The sequence below is a fragment of the Eptatretus burgeri genome, chromosome 2, assembly GCF_056783735.1.
Source record: "Eptatretus burgeri isolate ZD-2024b chromosome 2, Ebu_testis_v1, whole genome shotgun sequence".
In the NCBI taxonomy this organism is placed as follows: Eukaryota; Metazoa; Chordata; class Myxini; order Myxiniformes; family Myxinidae; genus Eptatretus; species Eptatretus burgeri.
In genome coordinates this window covers 136,880,513-136,900,051 of record NC_140962.1, presented here as the reverse complement: position 1 = coordinate 136,900,051, position 19,539 = coordinate 136,880,513, and the positions used below count along the sequence as shown (strand labels likewise).

The 19,539-nt window shown below is 48.8% G+C and overlaps 1 protein-coding gene and 1 pseudogene across 1 annotated transcript in view; one reads left to right on the top strand and one right to left on the bottom strand.

Annotated features, from left to right (window-relative positions):
* Positions 1-422: 422 nt before the first annotated feature.
* Positions 423-10,146, bottom strand: LOC147033242 (uncharacterized; annotated as a pseudogene).
* Positions 10,147-17,406: 7,260 nt separating this feature from the next.
* The window catches only part of GTF2H4 (general transcription factor IIH subunit 4), a 29,414-nt gene continuing 27,281 nt past the window's right edge, over positions 17,407-19,539 (top strand). Inside the window, exon 1 of the mRNA XM_085871390.1 lies at positions 17,407-17,742. Within this exon, the coding sequence (XP_085727516.1) occupies positions 17,591-17,742 (152 nt within the window). The 5' untranslated portion in view covers positions 17,407-17,590. The remainder of the gene's footprint in view (positions 17,743-19,539) is intronic.

Below are 19,539 nucleotides of genomic sequence, written 5' to 3'. Positions count from 1 at the left end.
TATGAGAAAAGCATGAAATTTATAGCGAAGTTAGTACATACCATATCGTTTATTTTCAGATGTGGAGGGAAGTTCGATTTGACCTCTGAGGACCGTGAGAGGTCAAATCCAAGATGGCCACTAGTCCACCGGGTCTAATGTTGAAACGCGCTTAATTTTCGAACCAAGCAGTGGAGAAAAACATTTGAGGTATCTTTTCCAACTAAATTTGGGATGCCCATTCATTTGATGATACGTTTGAGATCGCCAGAATTCAAGGAAATGCATCTTGGTCAAGGTCAAGGTAAAAATTGACCAAAAATAAGCAATCAGGAAAAATTTGCAAATGAACACCCAGTGGTGTCTCGTGTTTGAGATGTCATTTCAAACTAATCATAAGATGCCCATATATTTTATGATCATTTTCAGGTTGCCAGAAGAGGTCATACATTGAGGTCAAGGTCAAGACTGAAGTATGCCGATATCTGAAGACAAAGGACTTCAATGCGCTCGCTGTACAAGGTCCCGTAAGACCTTCCAACATCCTGGCTGCTGCATCTGCCACAGAAGATGAGTATGCATGGCTCAGCAAAGTCAAGACAGCTGTTGAAAAAAGTCTACCATTGATGGCTGGATATCGTGGTCTGCCTACCACGCTGACGCGCACCAAACTGTCATCCCATCTCCAGCAATCGACGCACCCTTGCCTCTGTTTCTTGACAATGCATACTCGGTGGCAATGATATGGCACTCCATGGACATTGTCAAAGCAGCAGTTCAGCACTTGAACCCTGGTCATATTCCTGTCCTTGCTGCTGACCAACCACTGTATGCCCTTGCAAAGGAGTCCAGTGGACCTGGCCAGCCACTCATGGAGAGGATCACTTCGTGATCATGTTCGGTGGTGTACACATCGAGATGGCCACGTTGAAGTTGCTGGGAGACTGGCTGGACGAATGCCCTGGTACAGGCTGACATTGTGAGTTCCGGAACAGCAAATTCCTTCATACATGCCAGCCATGTCACTAAGACCCATCATGCACACCAGCTCACAACTGCAAGCCTTTCTCCACTTCTCCAACAAGCTTTCAGTGAAGCCTGCACATCCGATAATACTGATGCCATGCAACCTGATAGTCTGCCTTTTGAGCAATGGTGCATACAGCGAGCAAAGGCCAGTGTCCACTTTGACTGCTGGCTTAAGATCCTGTCACTGGAGCTTCTCTTGCTGCGGTAGATCAGGTCACTTCGTGAAGGTAACTTCCAGCTGTACGTGGAATCCCTGACGCAGATCATGCCCTGGATGTTCGCCCTCGATCACACGCGAAGTGACGGAGAAATTAAACGAGGAGACAGAAACGCAGGAGTTAACAGAGTCGAAGAGCCAGGAAGAAATAAATAATAATCGAGGTGATGGGGACGGGAAATCAATAGAGGGGGACGAATTAAATTAAATTGACGAGCACACACAGGTAGAACTAAGAGGGGACAATGGGGTTGAGCTTGGGGAATGTCTCGTGGCCCGGTGCGAGCAGCAGGATAGCCTCCTTAAGGAACGGAGGGAGGAAATATGCTCCCTTGAAGCAGATCGCGACGAGGTGGGTCCGGTCGAGCCGAACGAGGTGGAGCGGATGAGTGCTGTTAACGGGTACACATGGAGCTTGGGGTAAGTCGAGATCCCGGGACCTCTTGTGGTAGCGCGAATCCCCGAAGTGAATGTCCCGGTGTGTGTGGTTAAGGGTAAGAGTGTGTGAAAATGCATGTTGAAACGTGCGTATGGTGTGAGTGTCATGGCGTGCGTGAGTGCATGCGGGGCGTTGAAACGCGGACGGATTCAGACGGGAGATGGGTGTGGCGAGCTTTCTGCGCCATATCGAGCTGTTTTGGTTACCGCGCCGGTTTCGCGCGACGGCACGTATGGGGTCCGTGGCGCATTTCGCGCACGGCCGGCACATGCGCGTCTTCGCAATCCGGTCTGGAAACGTTCCACGTCGGATACGAGCCGGTCGCGTGGACGGCGAAAATGTAGGCGAGTGTCGGGTGAATTCGGCAAACAGGGGTTCCCAGGTGCGCGCGTGTGCAAAGCTCCACGTGCTGCATACCGCGTGTTCTGTTCGTGGAACGCGCGGAGCGAGTTTCCGGGACGATGCGCGCGTGCTGGCCGGCACGGGAAACCGCGCAGGCTCAGTGCACGAGAGACGTCATTGGCGGGAATCTCGCAGCACTGATTCCGGGGAAACCGCGCGCGTAGTCCCGCGTGGGGAATTCCCCTAGAGCGGGTGCTCGGTACGATTGGCAGGGTGACGTCATGGCTGCACGTATCGCCCGTTGGAAGGGACGCACAGGCAGGCCGTAAACCGCCACCATGGCGCTGCAGAAAAAAAAAATCCTCTCTTCCAGTACACAGCCTGGATTGGGCAAAGGAAGCACTAGTTAGTGGGAAGGGTTAGCGATAGTTAGACCGGCTTCATGGGGACATGGGTAATTCCTCATGGAGCCCGTGGAATGGGTTAGAGGGATTTAGGATAGACAAGTCTGAAGACGACGATGGTTCACGAGCGGTATTTGATGATGTAGATTGTTTTAGAAGTCAAGGATGAGACAATGTGATAATGCTTGACCAAGTTATAAAAAATGATCAACATGATGTGGTACAAGTGACAGGTTATTAGCTGCAAAATGTCAAAAACCCGGTTTCGTTCAACAACTTTCAAAATTTTACCTTTGCATAACCTTTAAAGGTCACAAAACAATATTGTGGACATTAAATTAAGGAAACAGGATACGTGTTATAGCTTATTGGAGTTAGTTCGTCGAAGAAGGTCGAAAACCCGGTTCGATTCCCACAACGTTGAAAATTTGACCTTTGTGAACTTTAAAGGTCAAAGGTCAAGGATAATGACCTTTGGTGCAAAAAACTTCCTCTGGAACATTCCAGGAACAGTATAACGTCATATAGGCTATATGGCATTTCACACTCCTCGGATTAACCAGACTTTGATGAAAGCAGCGTAAAAACAAACTTGAAGGGGGTGCCACGGGCAAGGTGTTCGAGATATAGCAAAATGGTTTCAAGACTTTAGGTGGGGAATGACCTCAAGATTATGCATAAAAAATATTGTCATCCTAACTCTCAAAGTTTGGCCGGTCGTATGATTTTTATGTCAAAATTCGCAATTTTCTAAGTTCGTGACCTTGTGACCTTGACCTTGGGACAAAAATGAAAAATCGAGCTCCGTGGGGCTATGCAGGTGCCATTGGGCTAACCAAATACCGAACCCCTGCCAGATTCGACAACCCCCCCTCGGAGAAGATGGATTTTAATATCAAAATTCGCAATTTTCTAAGTTCGTGACCTTGTGACCTTGACCTTGGGACGAAAATGAAATATAGAGCTCCGTGGGGCTATGTAGGTGCCATTGGGCGAACCAAATACCGAAACCCCTGTCAGATTCAACAAACCCCCTCGGAGAAGATGCAAATTGAAATCGGCTACCCCATAAAAACACGTTTTTTGGGCGTGGCTCCGCCCTAATGGGCGCACCACGCCCATTCTGAGGAAAACACAACCAGATCATGATATAAACCTCCCACCAAAATTTTATCAGGATCGGATCAAAAACCACGGAGCTATGCTCGGGACAGACAGACAGACAGACAGACACACACCAATAACGAATATAGTGGTCACTTATTTTTTCGTGAACCAATTTAGAGAATGGAGTTGTGGGTTATTCTTGACGACCTGGACAGACATGGAATGTGTAGTGGGGACGTAGCTTAGCTACGTAGATTAAATGGAACGTGTGTTAGTGCAAGGGACGACGAGGGAGCACGAGTTTGTTAGGGGAATTTAGTAAAGAGAATGGCAGTGTTGGAGTGTGTGCGTGAGTTCAAAGGAAAAACAAATGTGTGATGAGTGAATGTGGGACAGCGGACCTAAGAGTGTATGGAGCGAATGTGGAATGCATGGTGCGAATGAATAATTGGGGGGAGGAGTGATTCCCACCCAATGGACCCCGGGGTCAGTTTAATGGTAGTTAGTGGGTTAGTCAAATTTACTAAAAGGATGTCAGTTTGTTGTTGGTGTCGAGAGAAGGCACGAAACCCGTTTGGAGGGGTGCAGTCGTAAAATTGACCGGCTGGGAGCGTGGCTTGGGAAGGTGAGTACCAAGTAGTGGGCACTGAAGTAGTCGGCCAGAGTAGGCCAAGGGTCTAAGGGACCGGGATAGTGTACTGGGCATGGGCGACCCGTGGTATGGGACTCGGAGCACCAAAGATGCTATGTGGGCATGGAAGGGGGGCAATGCCAGGAAGAGCAACCCCCCTTGTTCATAGGGAGCAGGTAGGCTCGGAGACAGCCTGCGGGCCTGGCGGTGCCATGGTTAGAGTTCAGCAGAGGGGGAGTTCCTGCCAGTTGAGCCACGCTGCCCAGCCAGGAAATTGTGTGAGGGCATGAATGAAAATTTGAGGGCAAGGCCCAAATTTATAATGGACACCAACACAGGCGACGGGAATCATGGTTTTTAGAACCAATAGTTTTAAAATTTGAGGCGTTTTTGGAAAGCCCCGGGGTAGTTTCAGGTTGATGAATGTTAGGGTAGATAGGAGATGTACCCCTTCGCACCATCCATCCCTTCGCTCGTTGTAGGCCACTGGACCCACCTTGGTAGATTGCTGAACTCTGAGGAGGCCATTCTGAGGCTTTGTTGGGCCTCGAGACAGGATGCTAGTCTCTCCCTATTCCCCTCCAGAAAGGGAACGTAGGGGTTGGGAGTAGGCTAGGTTGACAGGATAGGTTAGCCATGCAAAGACAATGACATCCTTTCGCTCTCAGTAGGCCGCTGGACCCACCTTGGGTTAGATTGCTGAACTCTGTCGGAGGCCATTCTGAGGCTTTATTGGGCCTCGAGACAGGACGTGTCTCTCCCTATTCCCCTCCAGAAAGGGAACGTAGGGGTTGGGAGAAGGCTAGGTTGACAGGATAGGTTAGCCATACAAAGACAATAAGTTGGGTTCGGGAGAGATAATTATAAGGAAAAAAAAAGGGAAATAAATAGAAAGGGGCTAAATTTGTTTTGTGTTGCAAATTAAGGGAGTGGGTATGGACAGAGACAGGCAAAGGCCATAGGTTGGGGGGAGACCATAGGTTCGGTCCGATCCCGTTTTCGGAGTGGCCGGCACCACCGCACTCCCTCCAGACCAACGCGGAGTGAGACCAGAGGCTGGCCAGCTTCACCTGCCGGCCTGTTGTGTTGTATCGCATGTTCCGCATGGCCTTGCCTTGTCATGCCTTATTCGCCTGCCTCTGCCATAACCCCATGCCTGCTACCCTATTTGCATTGCCCCTGTGTCATCCTCAACCATGTGCGCCAGGATTGTCCAGTGTTTTTAAAGGACTGCCCTGCAGGCAGCCACACCACGGGTACTGCATTGAGCAGCCCGTGCACCGTTTCTTGCATTCAGTCCAGTTCCATCCAGTTCATTTCAGGGAGGAGCCAGGGACTGCATTTGGCAGCCGGCTACCTCCCTGTTCTTGCACAAAGGAGCCAGAGACTGCATTGGGCAGCCTGGCTACCTCTTCAAATGGCCTGTGGGATGGCATATGACATGCAGGGTTAGGGTGAGTTGCCTCCAGCAGCTGAAGACTGAAAAAAAAGAAGGTTCAGTGACAAAAAGAGGGACCTTTTGAGCAGGCCCTGAAGATGTCTGACCTTAATCTGTGGAGCACTCACCCTCACATAACTGTTGACATTGCTGTGCCGTTTCCTTCCCACAGATGCCAGGTCCTGGGCCATGGTAAGTGTAAATAGATAAGTTAAGGCTGTAAATAAGGGTTCGCACGATTGGGCTGCACGATCAAACCGCTCGGATCGCACACGGTTCGAGTACGCTAAGCGGCTCATTCCGTACGAGCATCGTCGAGGGTGAATTTCCCCGGTAGTTTGGACCACGTGGGTATTTAGGTAAATTGAAATTGGCAATCGACCCTACCCCACGTGGTCTGTCTATTGGCGAACTTCGGTCCAATAAGGGACCCGTACCTTTCCGGAGTTTTCTGAAAAGGTACGATCTAAATTCTAGGCGATGAGTCGAGCCGACTCTGCAGCTCCATCTCGCGGTCGTGCTCGCGGCCGATGCCAGGCCCCGCAACAATAAAATGTCTTTGAATGTGCTATTTTCTGGGGTTCATCAAATGGGTGAAATGTTCATTTATTGTCATGTGGGTTGACCTTTTGGTGTGGGGATTAGATCTGTGAGGGAGGAAATGTGGTGTTACAGCCTTGCGTATTGATATGCAGTATGAAATAAAATAGTCCCTAGCCCACCACTTCCCATGCCTGTCACGATTTTGTTGAGCTCCACTTAATCTTATCGTATATGCTATCGTATACCTGGTGTTGGTTTGATGGTTGAGGTGGTGGGCTTGGGATCCTTGGATCCTGAGTTCAAATCCCACTTGGCTGTTGAATTAATACCAGGTGGAGTTGACTCTGCCTGCCATCCTTCTGAAGTCGGTAAAATGAGTGCCAGCTTGCTGATATCCTGTGTCGGAGTGGCAACCTGTCCAGTCTTGTGCCCGATAGCCAAGGATACTGCTTAGGCAGCACCAATGCTCTGCACAGAGTATGGTCCCAATGGATGGATATGTATTGGTGACCATGAGCATGGCTCATCACGGTCACCTGTCCAACTCACAATCTTGCGAGATATGTGGAGAAGATATGTGACCATGAGCAGGCCATGGTACATCATGGTCGCATATCCAACTTACAATCCCACAAAGTATGCGGAGAAGACGTGAGATTGTGATAATATATGACCCGAAAATAATCATCTTCTTCCTTATAATGAATATAAAAACCACATCGTTAAAAGTAAATAATGACCTCGGATAAAGACTTTTTATGATGATATCAGTTTCAGCCCTGCTTTATAGAATGCCAATCCCTCCTCAATTCATGGTATTGAAACCCCTTCCCCACCCATCGCGGTTACATATCCAACTCACAATCTCACGAGAAATGCGGAAAAGACGTGATAAACGATCCAAAACCAATTACTGTCTTCCTAATGCACATCCTCACATCGTCAAAAGTGAGTTCTGACCTTGGACAAATTTGTCATGACATGGGTTGAAGAATGCTGCATCGCTGTTTGGGTGGTATATAAACTAACAGATGGCTGCCTTGTTCGTTGAGGTCGATCTTAACAAGGCCCATGACATCTATCAGTTAAAAATAATTTTAAGTGTCGCTTTGGTAGCTCTTCAATAAAGGGAAAACGTATCGGGATTGTGAATTTGACAGCTTCAAGATGTCAGACGGACACACTCACGGACGAGCAAGCGTATTAATACGACATGCAATGAAGAGGGCGTTCACTTTCACTCTCAGACAAAGAGGTTGTGTGATGTATTCAATAAACAGAGACGAAGATTCCGACAACAACACCACATTTTCAGGCCATTTTCCCTGCTAAAGCGGGGGTTAGCCTTGCGGGCCCCATGACAATCCTCTCCATTTTACCCTATTTTCTGCATCTCCCCTTCTTAATCCCCTTGCCCACATTTCTTCTTCCACCACATTTAGCCAAGTTTTTCTCGGTCTTCCCCGTCCTCTACTTCCTACTACACTCATTTCCAACACTCCTCTCACCCAGTCACTTTCATCCTTCCTCAACACATGACCCAACCATCTCAACCTGTTTCTCTTCACAACCTCCATCACAGACTCTATTCCCATCATCTTCCGCAAGTCATCATTTGTCTTCATCTCTCTCAACGATACTCCACACATCCACCGAACCATTCACATTTGGACCCTTTCCAGCCTTTGTTGCTGCTCTATGTTCAGTACCCATGTCTCACTCCCATAAATCATTGTACTCCTCACACATGTAGCATACACCTTTCCCTTCAGCTTCAATGACACTCCCCTCTTCATCTGCACGCCACTCAGTTCCCGAAACTTCTTCCATGCACATCTCACTCTAGCAACCATCGCAGAGTCTGATCCACCTTCTCCATTCAGCATGTCTCCGAGATAGCAAAATGTTTTCACACCTTCCAGCTTCACACCATCTCCAAGGTCCAACTCAACAATTCCTTCATCTGCAGCTCCCTCGATGCACACCTTACACTTGAATGTAGCTGCCATTGTACACATTGTACATTGAATGGAGTTCACTCCAACACTCTTCCTGCACACAGCACACGGCCACTTCCCAGTCCTTTCCACCTCACCACATGCTTTACCACTTTCCATCACCTTAGTCTTTCCGATATTCACCTTCAAACCTTTTGCCTCCATACATTCCTTCCACTTGTTCATCTTCTCCTTCAGTCCATCCATACTCTCTGCAATCAACACCAGACTATCTGCATACGGTAAACCTTCCTTTACCCTCCGAGCCAGCACCTCCATCACAACTACAAATAGAAGTGGACTTGGTACCGACCCCTGGTGCACTCCGACCCTCAACTCTAACTCACCACTGTTCCCATCCTTCGTCCTTACAGCTGTGCGTGCTCTCTCGTACATTGCCATCACCACTCTGATCAACCATTCCTCCACTCCTGACTTCCTCAATGCCCATGCCATTACTTCACGTGGAACCCTATCAAATGCTTTCTCCAGATCAACAAACCCAAAAAACAACTTCTTCCTATTCTCCATGTACTTCTCCTGCAACTGCCTTACAATAAAAATCGCATCTGTCGTTCCTCTTCCTGGTATAAATCCAAACTGCATTTCGTCAATCTTTACCTTCTTCCTTATCCTCTTCTCCAACAACTTTTCCAATGCCTTCATTCCATGCTGCAGTAACTTTATTGCTTTATAGGAGCCACAGTCCAGAGGGTCACCTTTCCCCTTGTACAGAGGGACGAGGGTACTCGGTTCCCAATCAACTGGAATGAGGCCTTTCACCACCAGATTACAGATCTCTGTCATTCTCTTCACACCCCAACTTCCCGCTGCCTTCAACATATCTCCCACAACTCCCGTCGGCCCTCCTGCTTTTCTACTCTTCATTGCTCTTATAGCTTCCTCAACTTCCTTCTCAGTTATCTTCTCTGCTGGTCCTAAAACTGGGTTACTCTCGATGTTTCTATCCCATTCATTTTCTACATTCAACAGCCTTTCCATATATCTCTTCCATCTTCCTTTAATTCCATCTGAGTCCACAACGATTTGTCCCACTTCATCCTTCAAGCAACTCACCCCCGTCACATCAAATCTCTCTCTCGCTATCTGCTTTGCAATCCTGAATACCGCTCTCTGACCCTCTTCCTAATACAAGCGTTCTCCGAACATTTTCCTATGGGCCTCCTGCGCCATTGCAACCTCTTTCTTTGCAGCCTTCTTGGCTTCCTTATAGCTTTGATGTGCTGCCTCTTCCACCACCGTACCCTTCGCATTTTGCTATTCCTTGAACTTCTTCCTCTTCTCTCCAATCGTCTTTCCAACTTCATCACCCCACCACCATTATTCCGAGTGTCTCGGTGGTCCTTTTGTCCATCCACATACCTCACCAACTATCTCCCAATAGACTATCTTTCATTGACCTCCAACCACTTTCAAGCTCAACAACATCATCCTCAACCATACTCAGCCTCTCTCTTAATGCTTCCTTCACTGTCGCCTCTTTCAACCTTCACACCTTCATCCTCGGTTGGTACTTCACCCGCTGAATTCTCTTCACACCTTTCACCCTGATATCGCAGACAACCAGGTGATGCTGTGAAACGGTCTCCTCCCCCGGGATCACCTTTGTGTCTCGGAGGTTTCCCCTATCTTGCCTACGTACCATCAGGTCGTCAATGGTTGTCGTCGACCCACCTGACGTGTATGTAATAAGCTTAGTATCCGCTTTCTGGAATTGAGTATTACAAATCAACAAATCTGCTCCATCAGCAAACTCCAAGATCCTTTCACCTTCTCCATTTCTCACACCATATACATAACCCCCATGGACTCCCTCAAAACCGTCTGGACTCCTTCCCACATATCCAGTCATGCCTCCTCCTTTCACAACAACTTCCTCTTCTTTCACATTCTCCATCAACTTCCCAATCGCACACCAAAACATGTACTTCTCTGACTCGCTTCGACCGACCTGCAGGGAATATCCCGAGATGACGTTCACCGAGAGCTTTTCGATCATGATTCTCACCATCATCAACCTTTCACTCACTCACTACACTGTCTACAAACTCCTCAGAAAACATGACACCAACACCATGCACACCTTCCAGGTACCCTTGCCACATAAACTTATACTTCTGTCCCTGCCGACCCTTCACCATTCATATACCACTTCCCTTCCATCGTGTCTCCTGCACACAACATATGTCCACTCTTCTTCTGACCAATGTTTCAACCACTTCTCCTGATCACCCTGTCATTGTCCCGACATTCCATGTCCCAAACCTCAGAAACCGATCTCCACGTGGGGCATCAGACGATTGGTCGTCATGAATGGAAAGATTTCCTCCCTTCCTTCGATCGGGTTCCCCACTTTGAGTTTTAACGCGAGGGGTAAGGACCCCCATGGGGTACTTCGGCCTGTACCCTGCCCATAAGTTGTACTCATCATGGTTTCCTTTTGAGGCGATGTTTTTATGGCCGGATGCCCTTCCTGACTTCGGTGTCAATGAGTGACTTTTATACATATGCACTTGTGGTGATTGTGATGTCTACGAGAGGATCTCATCAAAAAATGAATTTGCTGTTGGTGTTTGTTCATCCATCAACAACCCTCTCCACCCCTCCCCCCCAAAAAAATAATTAAAACACCCTTGGTGATATTGTTGTGGGGCCGGGTCTCGGTGGCGAGCATGACTGCGAGATGGAGCAGTAGAGTCAGCTCCACCGAACACCCGAATTTACATTGTACCTTTCAGATAAATCCGGAAGTATGGGTCCCTTCCAGGACCATGAATCGCCAATAATTCGACCGTGTGGAACAGGGTTAATTGCCACACATCAATATATCTAAATATCCACGCGGCAAAGCTACCGGGGAATTCACACCCTCGACGGAGCTCGAGCGGAAGGAGCTGCTACCGTGCTCGAACCGTGCATAACCCGAGCAGATGGTGACCAAGATCCGTCGGTCCAAATACACAATTTACCGTTTCCCAACATGCACCGTGCTGAGCTAATGGAAGAAGCACAGAAACGAGCTGGTACATTTAACAAAAGGGATTTATTTATAATGGGGGGAAGGGAACACGCAAGAAGGCAGAGCTAACCGAATAGAAGGCAGGCAATGTACAATGAGCAAAAGAAAGCACTTACACAATTCTACTTGAAGACGGGCCCACACACAGACACACACACACAAAGAAATGGACCCTGTTGGGTCTTTATTGAAGGCTTCCAGCTCGAGGAAAGGTGAGCTGGAGAACAGAGCCTGTGCTTGGACCTGTCCATCTCGTGTGGTCTTCGACGATCCGGCTCCGCGGGACTCGAACCCACAACAAGATTCCGCTCCAACCGGCCATGCACCAATCGACCAAGACCAAGGAGAATATCAGAGACGACGATGACCCAGGACCAGATGAACCAGTCAGCACCAAGACCCGCGACCCCCAAGACGACGATGATCTCCGCTCCCAGCCTGGCATACCTTTATATTCCTTTTTCCTCCGGGGTGAGAAAATCGCTGTCTGATGCGATCTCCACCCTCATTGGATGGGGTGTCGTGGGAAAGTCGCTCTCTGTGGCCATCTCAACCCTCATTGGCCGGCGTGTTGTGGGAAAGTCTCCTTCTGTGGCCATCTCAACCCTCATTGGCTAGCGTGTCATGGGAAAGTTGCCTTCTGTGGCGTGATTGGACAAGGGGCACGCCCCTGCCTTCCTGGGCAGAGTCCCGGTCTGAGGCGATGGAAATCTCCACCCACGTACGTGGCCGAACGCACGTGGGGAATGGCGTTGGTGTGCGAAGTGAAGTGAAGGAGATTTGTTGTAAATGAAACTCCGCAGCGCACACATGTAATTCCCGTTAGACACAGGTAGGGGGCCCTAACTATAAACACATACTTACCGATGTAACTGTTCCATAAGGACCTGAATGTTGAGTGCTCATGGCTGCCAGATTCGTAACAATATACCCACCCAAATCCTCTTTTCCCAACACCTCCTTCACCTGTCCAAGTTTTGAAGTGGCTATCAGTCATGTGACAGAGCATATTCATTGATCAAGGGATCCGTCTGTGCCCAAGTTGAAGGTGGGTTTGTAAAAGATTGCATTGACCCCAGAGACAAATGCCTCTTTGTCCCACTGCACAGGTCCCACTGCCCATTCATTGTTCTTTGGGGAAATCTTGGGCTCACCTGGAAGGTGAAGAGGAGGCACCATTGCATGTGCAGCAAACGAGCTCCACGGATTTGATAAAGGAGGGCAGTTAACGAGTTGCAGCTAACTATTCCTTTATCCTTAATGGACTATTCACAGACTCTGCACAAAAATGTTCCCAACTATAAATGTAAGTGTAATACCAATTGCAGTAATCACAGTAATATGCTGGAATCCTCCATCTCCACGAATGAAGATACTGCAAAAGAAGGTGATCTAATGGGTTATTTAAAGGTACAGACTTACCTGTTTGCTCCAGCACTCAAATTCATTTAATGATAGCTTGCCTGAAACAATAGAGAGGCTGTGTGAAACATCGTATAAGTGTGTGTCACTGTTTTATCTTGTTGTTAGTTGATACATGTTTAATTGTTTTTTTGTTTAAAAAAAAGAAGTTTTATTCCTGTTTTTCTCCCTTTCCTGTTTACATTGCTCTATTGTTTAGTGTTGTGGTGGAGAGGGATGGATTTCGATGAAAACCTTCTTTGAAAGCTCTAATTTCAGATTGCCGAATGCTTGTGTATTGTTGCTAATTCGCGCTCGCCGGCGTGCGGACGGCCGCGTCACTCGAATCGCGGCACGTCGCCCACCGGACGGACAATTCTGTCGTGACCCTCTCGGAACAACGCCGGGAGCTTAGTCACGGGTGGGGGTTTAACCCAACCACGACCGTGCCAATTGCCCACCCACGCAGGATAGGGTTGCTCGCCAAATTCGATCTACCTCAGTACCTGCGCGGATGGTCGACCGGGCGATCGTACCACGCCACAGGCCGACTCCGGACACGAACCGCTTCAGCGGTCCGTTCCGTGATACAGTGATAACCGAGCGGTGTTATCGTCGGCCTTGACGGTTCCGATTAATTACTGGGATGTTGCACCCACGACGAACCCCTTTCCGTGATGCAAGATGGAGGGTCAATAGAGAAAAGACAAAGCGAAACGGGCACAGTTCAACAAGCAAGCATTTTATTCACACGCACACACAGATAAGCACGTAAGGCACGTATTTACAGCAATACACAATCAAAATGCACATAAAGCAATTAAAACAATACAAGCAACGGCGACGCAGAATTAATGCCGACTAAACGCACACACGGCAACACTTATGCAGTTCTACTTTACAGACGGCGCCAGCACACATTTACACAAAAGCAAAAGAAAGAAGCCACCCTCATAGACCAGGGGGCAGACAGGCCTGCAGGCCAAATGTGCGCGTGACCTGGAGGAGCGGCCAGGTCCACGAGACCAGGGGGGGGGGTCCTACCCGCGTCCTCGTGACGTGTTGGCGGGTGAGCCGCAAATGTGGCTGCGCGGCTGTGCCGCGACTCCGTGCTGCTTGGCGGGTTTCGTTGGCATGACGTTTGGAGTGGGGTGGGAACGGGGCCCCCTTTTGCACTATCTCAGTGCAGGGGAAAGGGGGAATTGTTGATGCCCTGGGGGAGGAGAATGGCTGGCTGGTTTGGGTCCCACGACAAGCGATCCCACACCGCGACCTCGTCGCCGACCGCCGTCCTTCCTGCCTCGGACCCGAGCTCCCTTGCTTGCAGTTCCACCGTGACTCTTCTCCGTTCCGCACTCTCCTCACCCGACCGACCCAACTCTCCCGATGACACTCTGTCAGCGACTCCAGAACCCAACTAACTTCATTCGCCTAACCCAACTAACTGGCAGGAGCAGTTAATATGCAAATATTCGGATCAGAATGACCTCGGGGGCGGAGCCACGCTCGCCCATTGGTCGGAGGAAACGGGGGCGTGAATCTCCCCTGATCCTAGAATTTGCATATATCGACTTCACACACACGCGCCTGGAGGCGGGGCCAAGCCGCGCCGCGCTCGCTCATTGGACGGAGGAAAAGTGGGCGTGTGGAAAAGTGGAAAAAAGCGTTTTTGATCCGAATTTTCCCCTCGGAAAGGCCGCCATTTGCACTCGCGGCTCGGTGCAGTCGACACCAAACGCCGAACGGGCCCGAGACAGCCCGACGTTCAGTGTTCACAGGTGGTGCGGGAATGGCCGTAGAAGGAGAGAGGTGAAGGTGGTGGTTTGATGGTTATGGTGCCGTTTGGGAATGGCGGTGATGCGATGATGTGGGAGCATAGATGGTGGCGGTGGCGTGGTTGTTGGCATTGTTGTTGTTGTCTGAGGGTTGGAGCGTGGTTGTAGTTGGTGACGAAGGCTGGTGTGGTGGTTAAGGTGGTTGTTGTGTGATGGCGGTTGAGGCGTGGTTGGTTCAAAATAAAGATAGAACAGAAAAACGCCTAACTCAAAGGATCGCAGCCCGGATGAATCACATAAATTCCCTCTATACAACGGGTTTGGGCTAACTACACATGTACTTAGAGATATCTCACCTACGGGCCCTTCATGGTGTAATGCTAATTTCCACAGCCGTAACAGTATGTTTTCCCATCCTCTGTCCTTCACCGATTTATCTGGCTTGTTCACACATGTACGTTGTGGTTTTGGAATTTTCTGTGTATTTGAAAATTTTGTTTTATGCTGCTGTTTGGACTGCCGATTCCAAAAATGTGTTATGTTGCTGCCTTTACCTTGTTCTCGCTGTACTTTACCAGGCTTTGCTGATAAAAAACAAACAAACAAGCAGTCATAGACTGGTACTTACGAAATTGTCAACTTGACCTCTGACCTTGTCTAATAAAAGCTGTCTCTCGAGAAGGTAGCGACGCAAACCAGAAGTTTCTACGATGATTCTGTACCAAACCATCAAAAGTCGAATGTTTGACCTCACTGTGACCTTGACCTTTGACCGATTTTGACCAAAATCTAATCAGCGCTAGCCATCACCCTCCTGAATCACGTGGTACAATTTGACATTGGTAGCTTCTTCCGTTCTCGAGTTACTGCGGATTAATGTAACGTAAAGGTCACACTCGACGGCCCCCCCAACTCAAAAGGACGCCGGGGTGAGCGCGATGACGTGAGCACGCACACACAAAACCTTTTACGTGACTCAACGACGCGTCTGCTCGAGCGCGCTGCACCACGTGACGAGCCGTGACGCGGCGGGTGAAATATTTTTTTATACAATCTTAAAACGTCTCCAACACATCCGATTTTTACCAGAATTTCGACAATCGAGTGTTAAGCGTCCTAAGCGATCGCAAAAACTGAAGACAAAATTAAAATGAAGTTAAAACGAACTCGTAACGTCGACCGAAGCAAAAATACTCCATTTCTCCACAGGAATTTACGGAATTATTGAATATTATTTTATAACACTGAAATTTTTAAAACAGCCGTAACTCGACGAATTGACACAAATTCTGCCGAACTTACCTCGATCTTCCAAACTCACGCTCCGTCAACAATACCTGTGGTAACTTTTCTCGAGTTATCATGTTTTGGATGTTTGACCTCACTGTGATCTTGACCTTTGACCGATTTTGACCAAAATCTAATCAGCACTAGTCATCACCCTCCTGAATCACGTGGTGTAATTTGACATTGGTAGCTTGTTCCGTTCTCGAGTTATCGTGCCTACAAACAAACAAACGCACAAACAGAGGACGGAAATGATCAATATACTTACGAAATCTTTAGATTTCGTAAGTAACAATAAATGGTCATGTGACCAAAAATGAACTGCAACTAGTGTTATTTTCAATATAAAGTTGAGGATCATGGGAGAGTGAGCGGACAGAGGACGGATGAGGACACGCTAACAATGAGACAAGCCCACACATTGACAATGACAATGACGAGCAACAAACTCTTTGCAACCATTTTCCATTTTTTTTCTGCGGTTTGGTCGAATGATGACATTCCTCCAGATGGATCTATCTATCCATGGCGTCGTTTTATACATGACTATCAGATTTACTCGGCATTGCGTGGGAAGAGAAATGTGAATATGTAACACGTTGTAGACAAAGGAAATTTGGAAATTGTAATATCCTCTGTCACCACCACCAGGTGTCGCGACACAGTCCACATTGACATGGAGAATTCATTCTTTCAGTAACCCCCTTCTGGGTAAACTTCCAAAATGGAGGCTCGTTGCACACCTCAACACCTCAATTACTCCTCACCTTCCCAAGGCTGTCAATCCCATTCTTCCCAACGCTAGAGATTCAAACAAGCAGTGCACTCCCCATCTGATGTAGCCGAATCCCCTATCCATCCCCACAATCTTCATCACCAGTAACTCCATTACCTCCATTAACCCTTCCTAGCCCAAACAACTTCGTGGCAAATTATTTTCCTTCTCTCCTCTCTTCTCCTTTCCTGTTTATTCATTCCCTTGCTTATTGTGCCCGATGTAGTAGCCCCTCTCTTCTACTGCCACTTCATTCCTTCCATGAGCCTCGATCTTGTAGAGGAAAAAAAAATTCTAACAAAAAAGGGAATAAACTATGTTTTTATTAAGACCACATGGACTTTAATTAGCGTACTTTAATCTTTTTCTACCATTAACAGTGTGACCTCGGAATTGAAAATGTGTCCACCTATTCCGCCATGTACCTTGAACACAAATATCAGATTATATAAAATCATTATTATCACAGACAAAGTTTTTGAATTTGATTGAGTGGGAAATTAATTTTTTGCATTCTCTCATATCACTAACATTATTTTGGCTCGATGAATCATGGCAACAGCTCCGTCCTCTGTTTATTCCTCGAAGTAGATGATAAATGGGGCTTCTGGGACGCCCATGGGAGGGAAGGGGACAGGTGGGGAGAAAATCAGTCTCTTATTTTGAGCGTTTGGGGCTTGAGTCAGAAAGTTTTCTCCTTTTCCTCCCATTCGTTTGAATGGGCGTCCCAGAGGCCCCATTTATCATCTCTTCAATTCTTTGTATCTTGGGCGGTGTATAAGCTCATCGTTGGTTGGTGGTCGTACTTATTTATTTCTGAAGGATCGGTTTATTTGCATGTTTAATAAAATGTTGACGGCCTCACATAGTGCGGTATCATGCACATTTGTCAGGTAAACATTCACCGATAAGTTCAGGATCTTCATTGAATATGACGGAAAATATAATAAAAGAAATCTTTCACATTTGAGGTTTTTTTTTTTGAGGTGTATAGCAGTTGTAGTTCTGTGTGATTTCCCTTTTCTATCGAGTTAATATATAATATTACGTCCAGTATCATCAATCTTGTCGAAGTGTTTTATAACTTTAAAATAAAAACAAGGCCGGATTCAGAATTGGATGGCGACAATGATGAAGAGGAAGTGGATGAAGAATATATATTTATGCGTCGTCCGCATCATAAAGTATGTCGAGCAGTAATGCTGTGGGGAACCGTGGATCGACCCTCCAGAAGCCGGGCCTGGACTACCGAGACCTGCATGGCTTCTTACAGTCCCTACAGGCGGAGCAACTGAACCGGTTGTTCGGGCATCCGGCGACGAGCCTCGCAGTTTTCCGGTGAGTTCATGTCGGGAGGGTTTTGATGAAATATTTCCTTTGACGGTTTTCGTTTCAATGTCGGGAATGTTTTATTCATTTACGATTTGTATCATGTCGACGATACCAAAGTATATGGACTGGCACATGATGGAGCCAAGTGGAAAGTCCGCAGAGACGCTGAGCTGCAAGCCAAGTGGACAGTCTTCAGAGACGCTGAGCTGCAAGCCAAGTGGACAGTCCGCTGAGCTGCAAGCCAAGTGGACAGTCCGCTGAGCTGCAAGCCAAGTGGACAGTCCGCTGAGCTGCAAGCCAAGTGGACAGTCCGCTGACTGCAAGCCAAGTGGACAGTCCGCTGAGCTGCAAGCCAAGTGGACAGTCTGCAGAGACGCTGAGCTGCAAGCCAAGTGGACAGTCTGCAGAGACGCTGAGCTGCAAGCCAAGTGGACAGTCTGCAGAGACGCTGAGCTGCAAGCCAAGTGGACAGTCTGCAGAGACGCTGAGCTGCAAGCCAAGTGGACAGTCTGCAGAGACGCTGAGCTGCAAGCCAAGTGGACAGTCTGCAGAGACGCTGAGCTGCAAGCCAAGTGGACATTCTGCAGAGACGCTGAGCTGCAAGCCAAGTGGACAGTCTGCAGAGACGCTGAGCTGCAAGCCAAGTGGACAGTCTGCAGAGACGCTGAGCTGCAAGCCAAGTGGACAGTCTGCAGAGACGCTGAGCTGCAAGCCAAGTGGACAGTCTGCAGAGACGCTGAGCTGCAAGCCAAGTGGACAGTCTGCAGAGACGCTGAGCTGCAAGCCAAGTGGACAGTCTGCAGAGACGCTGAGCTGCAAGCCAAGTGGACAGTCTGCAGAGACGCTGAGCTGCAAGCCAAGTGGACAGTCTGCAGAGACGCTGAGCTGCAAGCCAAGTGGACAGTCTGCAGAGACGCTGAGCTGCAAGCCAAGTGGACAGTCTGCAGAGACGCTGAGCTGCAAGCCAAGTGGACAGTCTGCAGAGACGCTGAGCTGCAAGCCAAGTGGACAGTCTGCAGAGACGCTGAGCTGCAAGCCAAGTGGACAGTCTGCAGAGACGCTGAGCTGCAAGCCAAGTGGACAGTCTGCAGAGACGCTGAGCTGCAAGCCAAGTGGACAGTCTGCAGAGACGCTGAGCTGCAAGCCAAGTGGACAGTCTGCAGAGACGCTGAGCTGCAAGCCAAGTGGACAGTCTGCAGAGACGCTGAGCTGCAAGCCAAGTGGACAGTCTGCAGAGACGCTGAGCTGCAAGCCAAGTGGACAGTCTGCAGAGACGCTGAGCTGCAAGCCAAGTGGACAGTCTGCAGAGACGCTGAGCTGCAAGCCAAGTGGACAGTCTGCAGAGACGCTGAGCTGCAAGCCAAGTGGACAGTCTGCAGAGACGCTGAGCTGCAAGCCAAGTGGACAGTCTGCAGAGGCGCTGAGCTGCAAGCCAAGTGGACAGTCTGCAGAGGCGCTGAGCTGCAAGCCAAGTGGACAGTCTGCAGAGGCGCTGAGCTGCAAGCCAAGTGGACAGTCTGCAGAGACGCTGAGCTGCAAGCCAAGTGGACAGTCTGCAGAGACGCTGAGCTGCAAGCCAAGTGGACAGTCTGCAGAGACGCTGAGCTGCAAGCCAAGTGGACAGTCTGCAGAGACGCTGAGCTGCAAGCCAAGTGGACAGTCTGCAGAGACGCTGAGCTGCAAGCCAAGTGGACAGTCTGCAGAGACGCTGAGCTGCAAGCCAAGTGGACAGTCTGCAGAGACGCTGAGCTGCAAGCCAAGTGGACAGTCTGCAGAGACGCTGAGCTGCAAGCCAAGTGGACA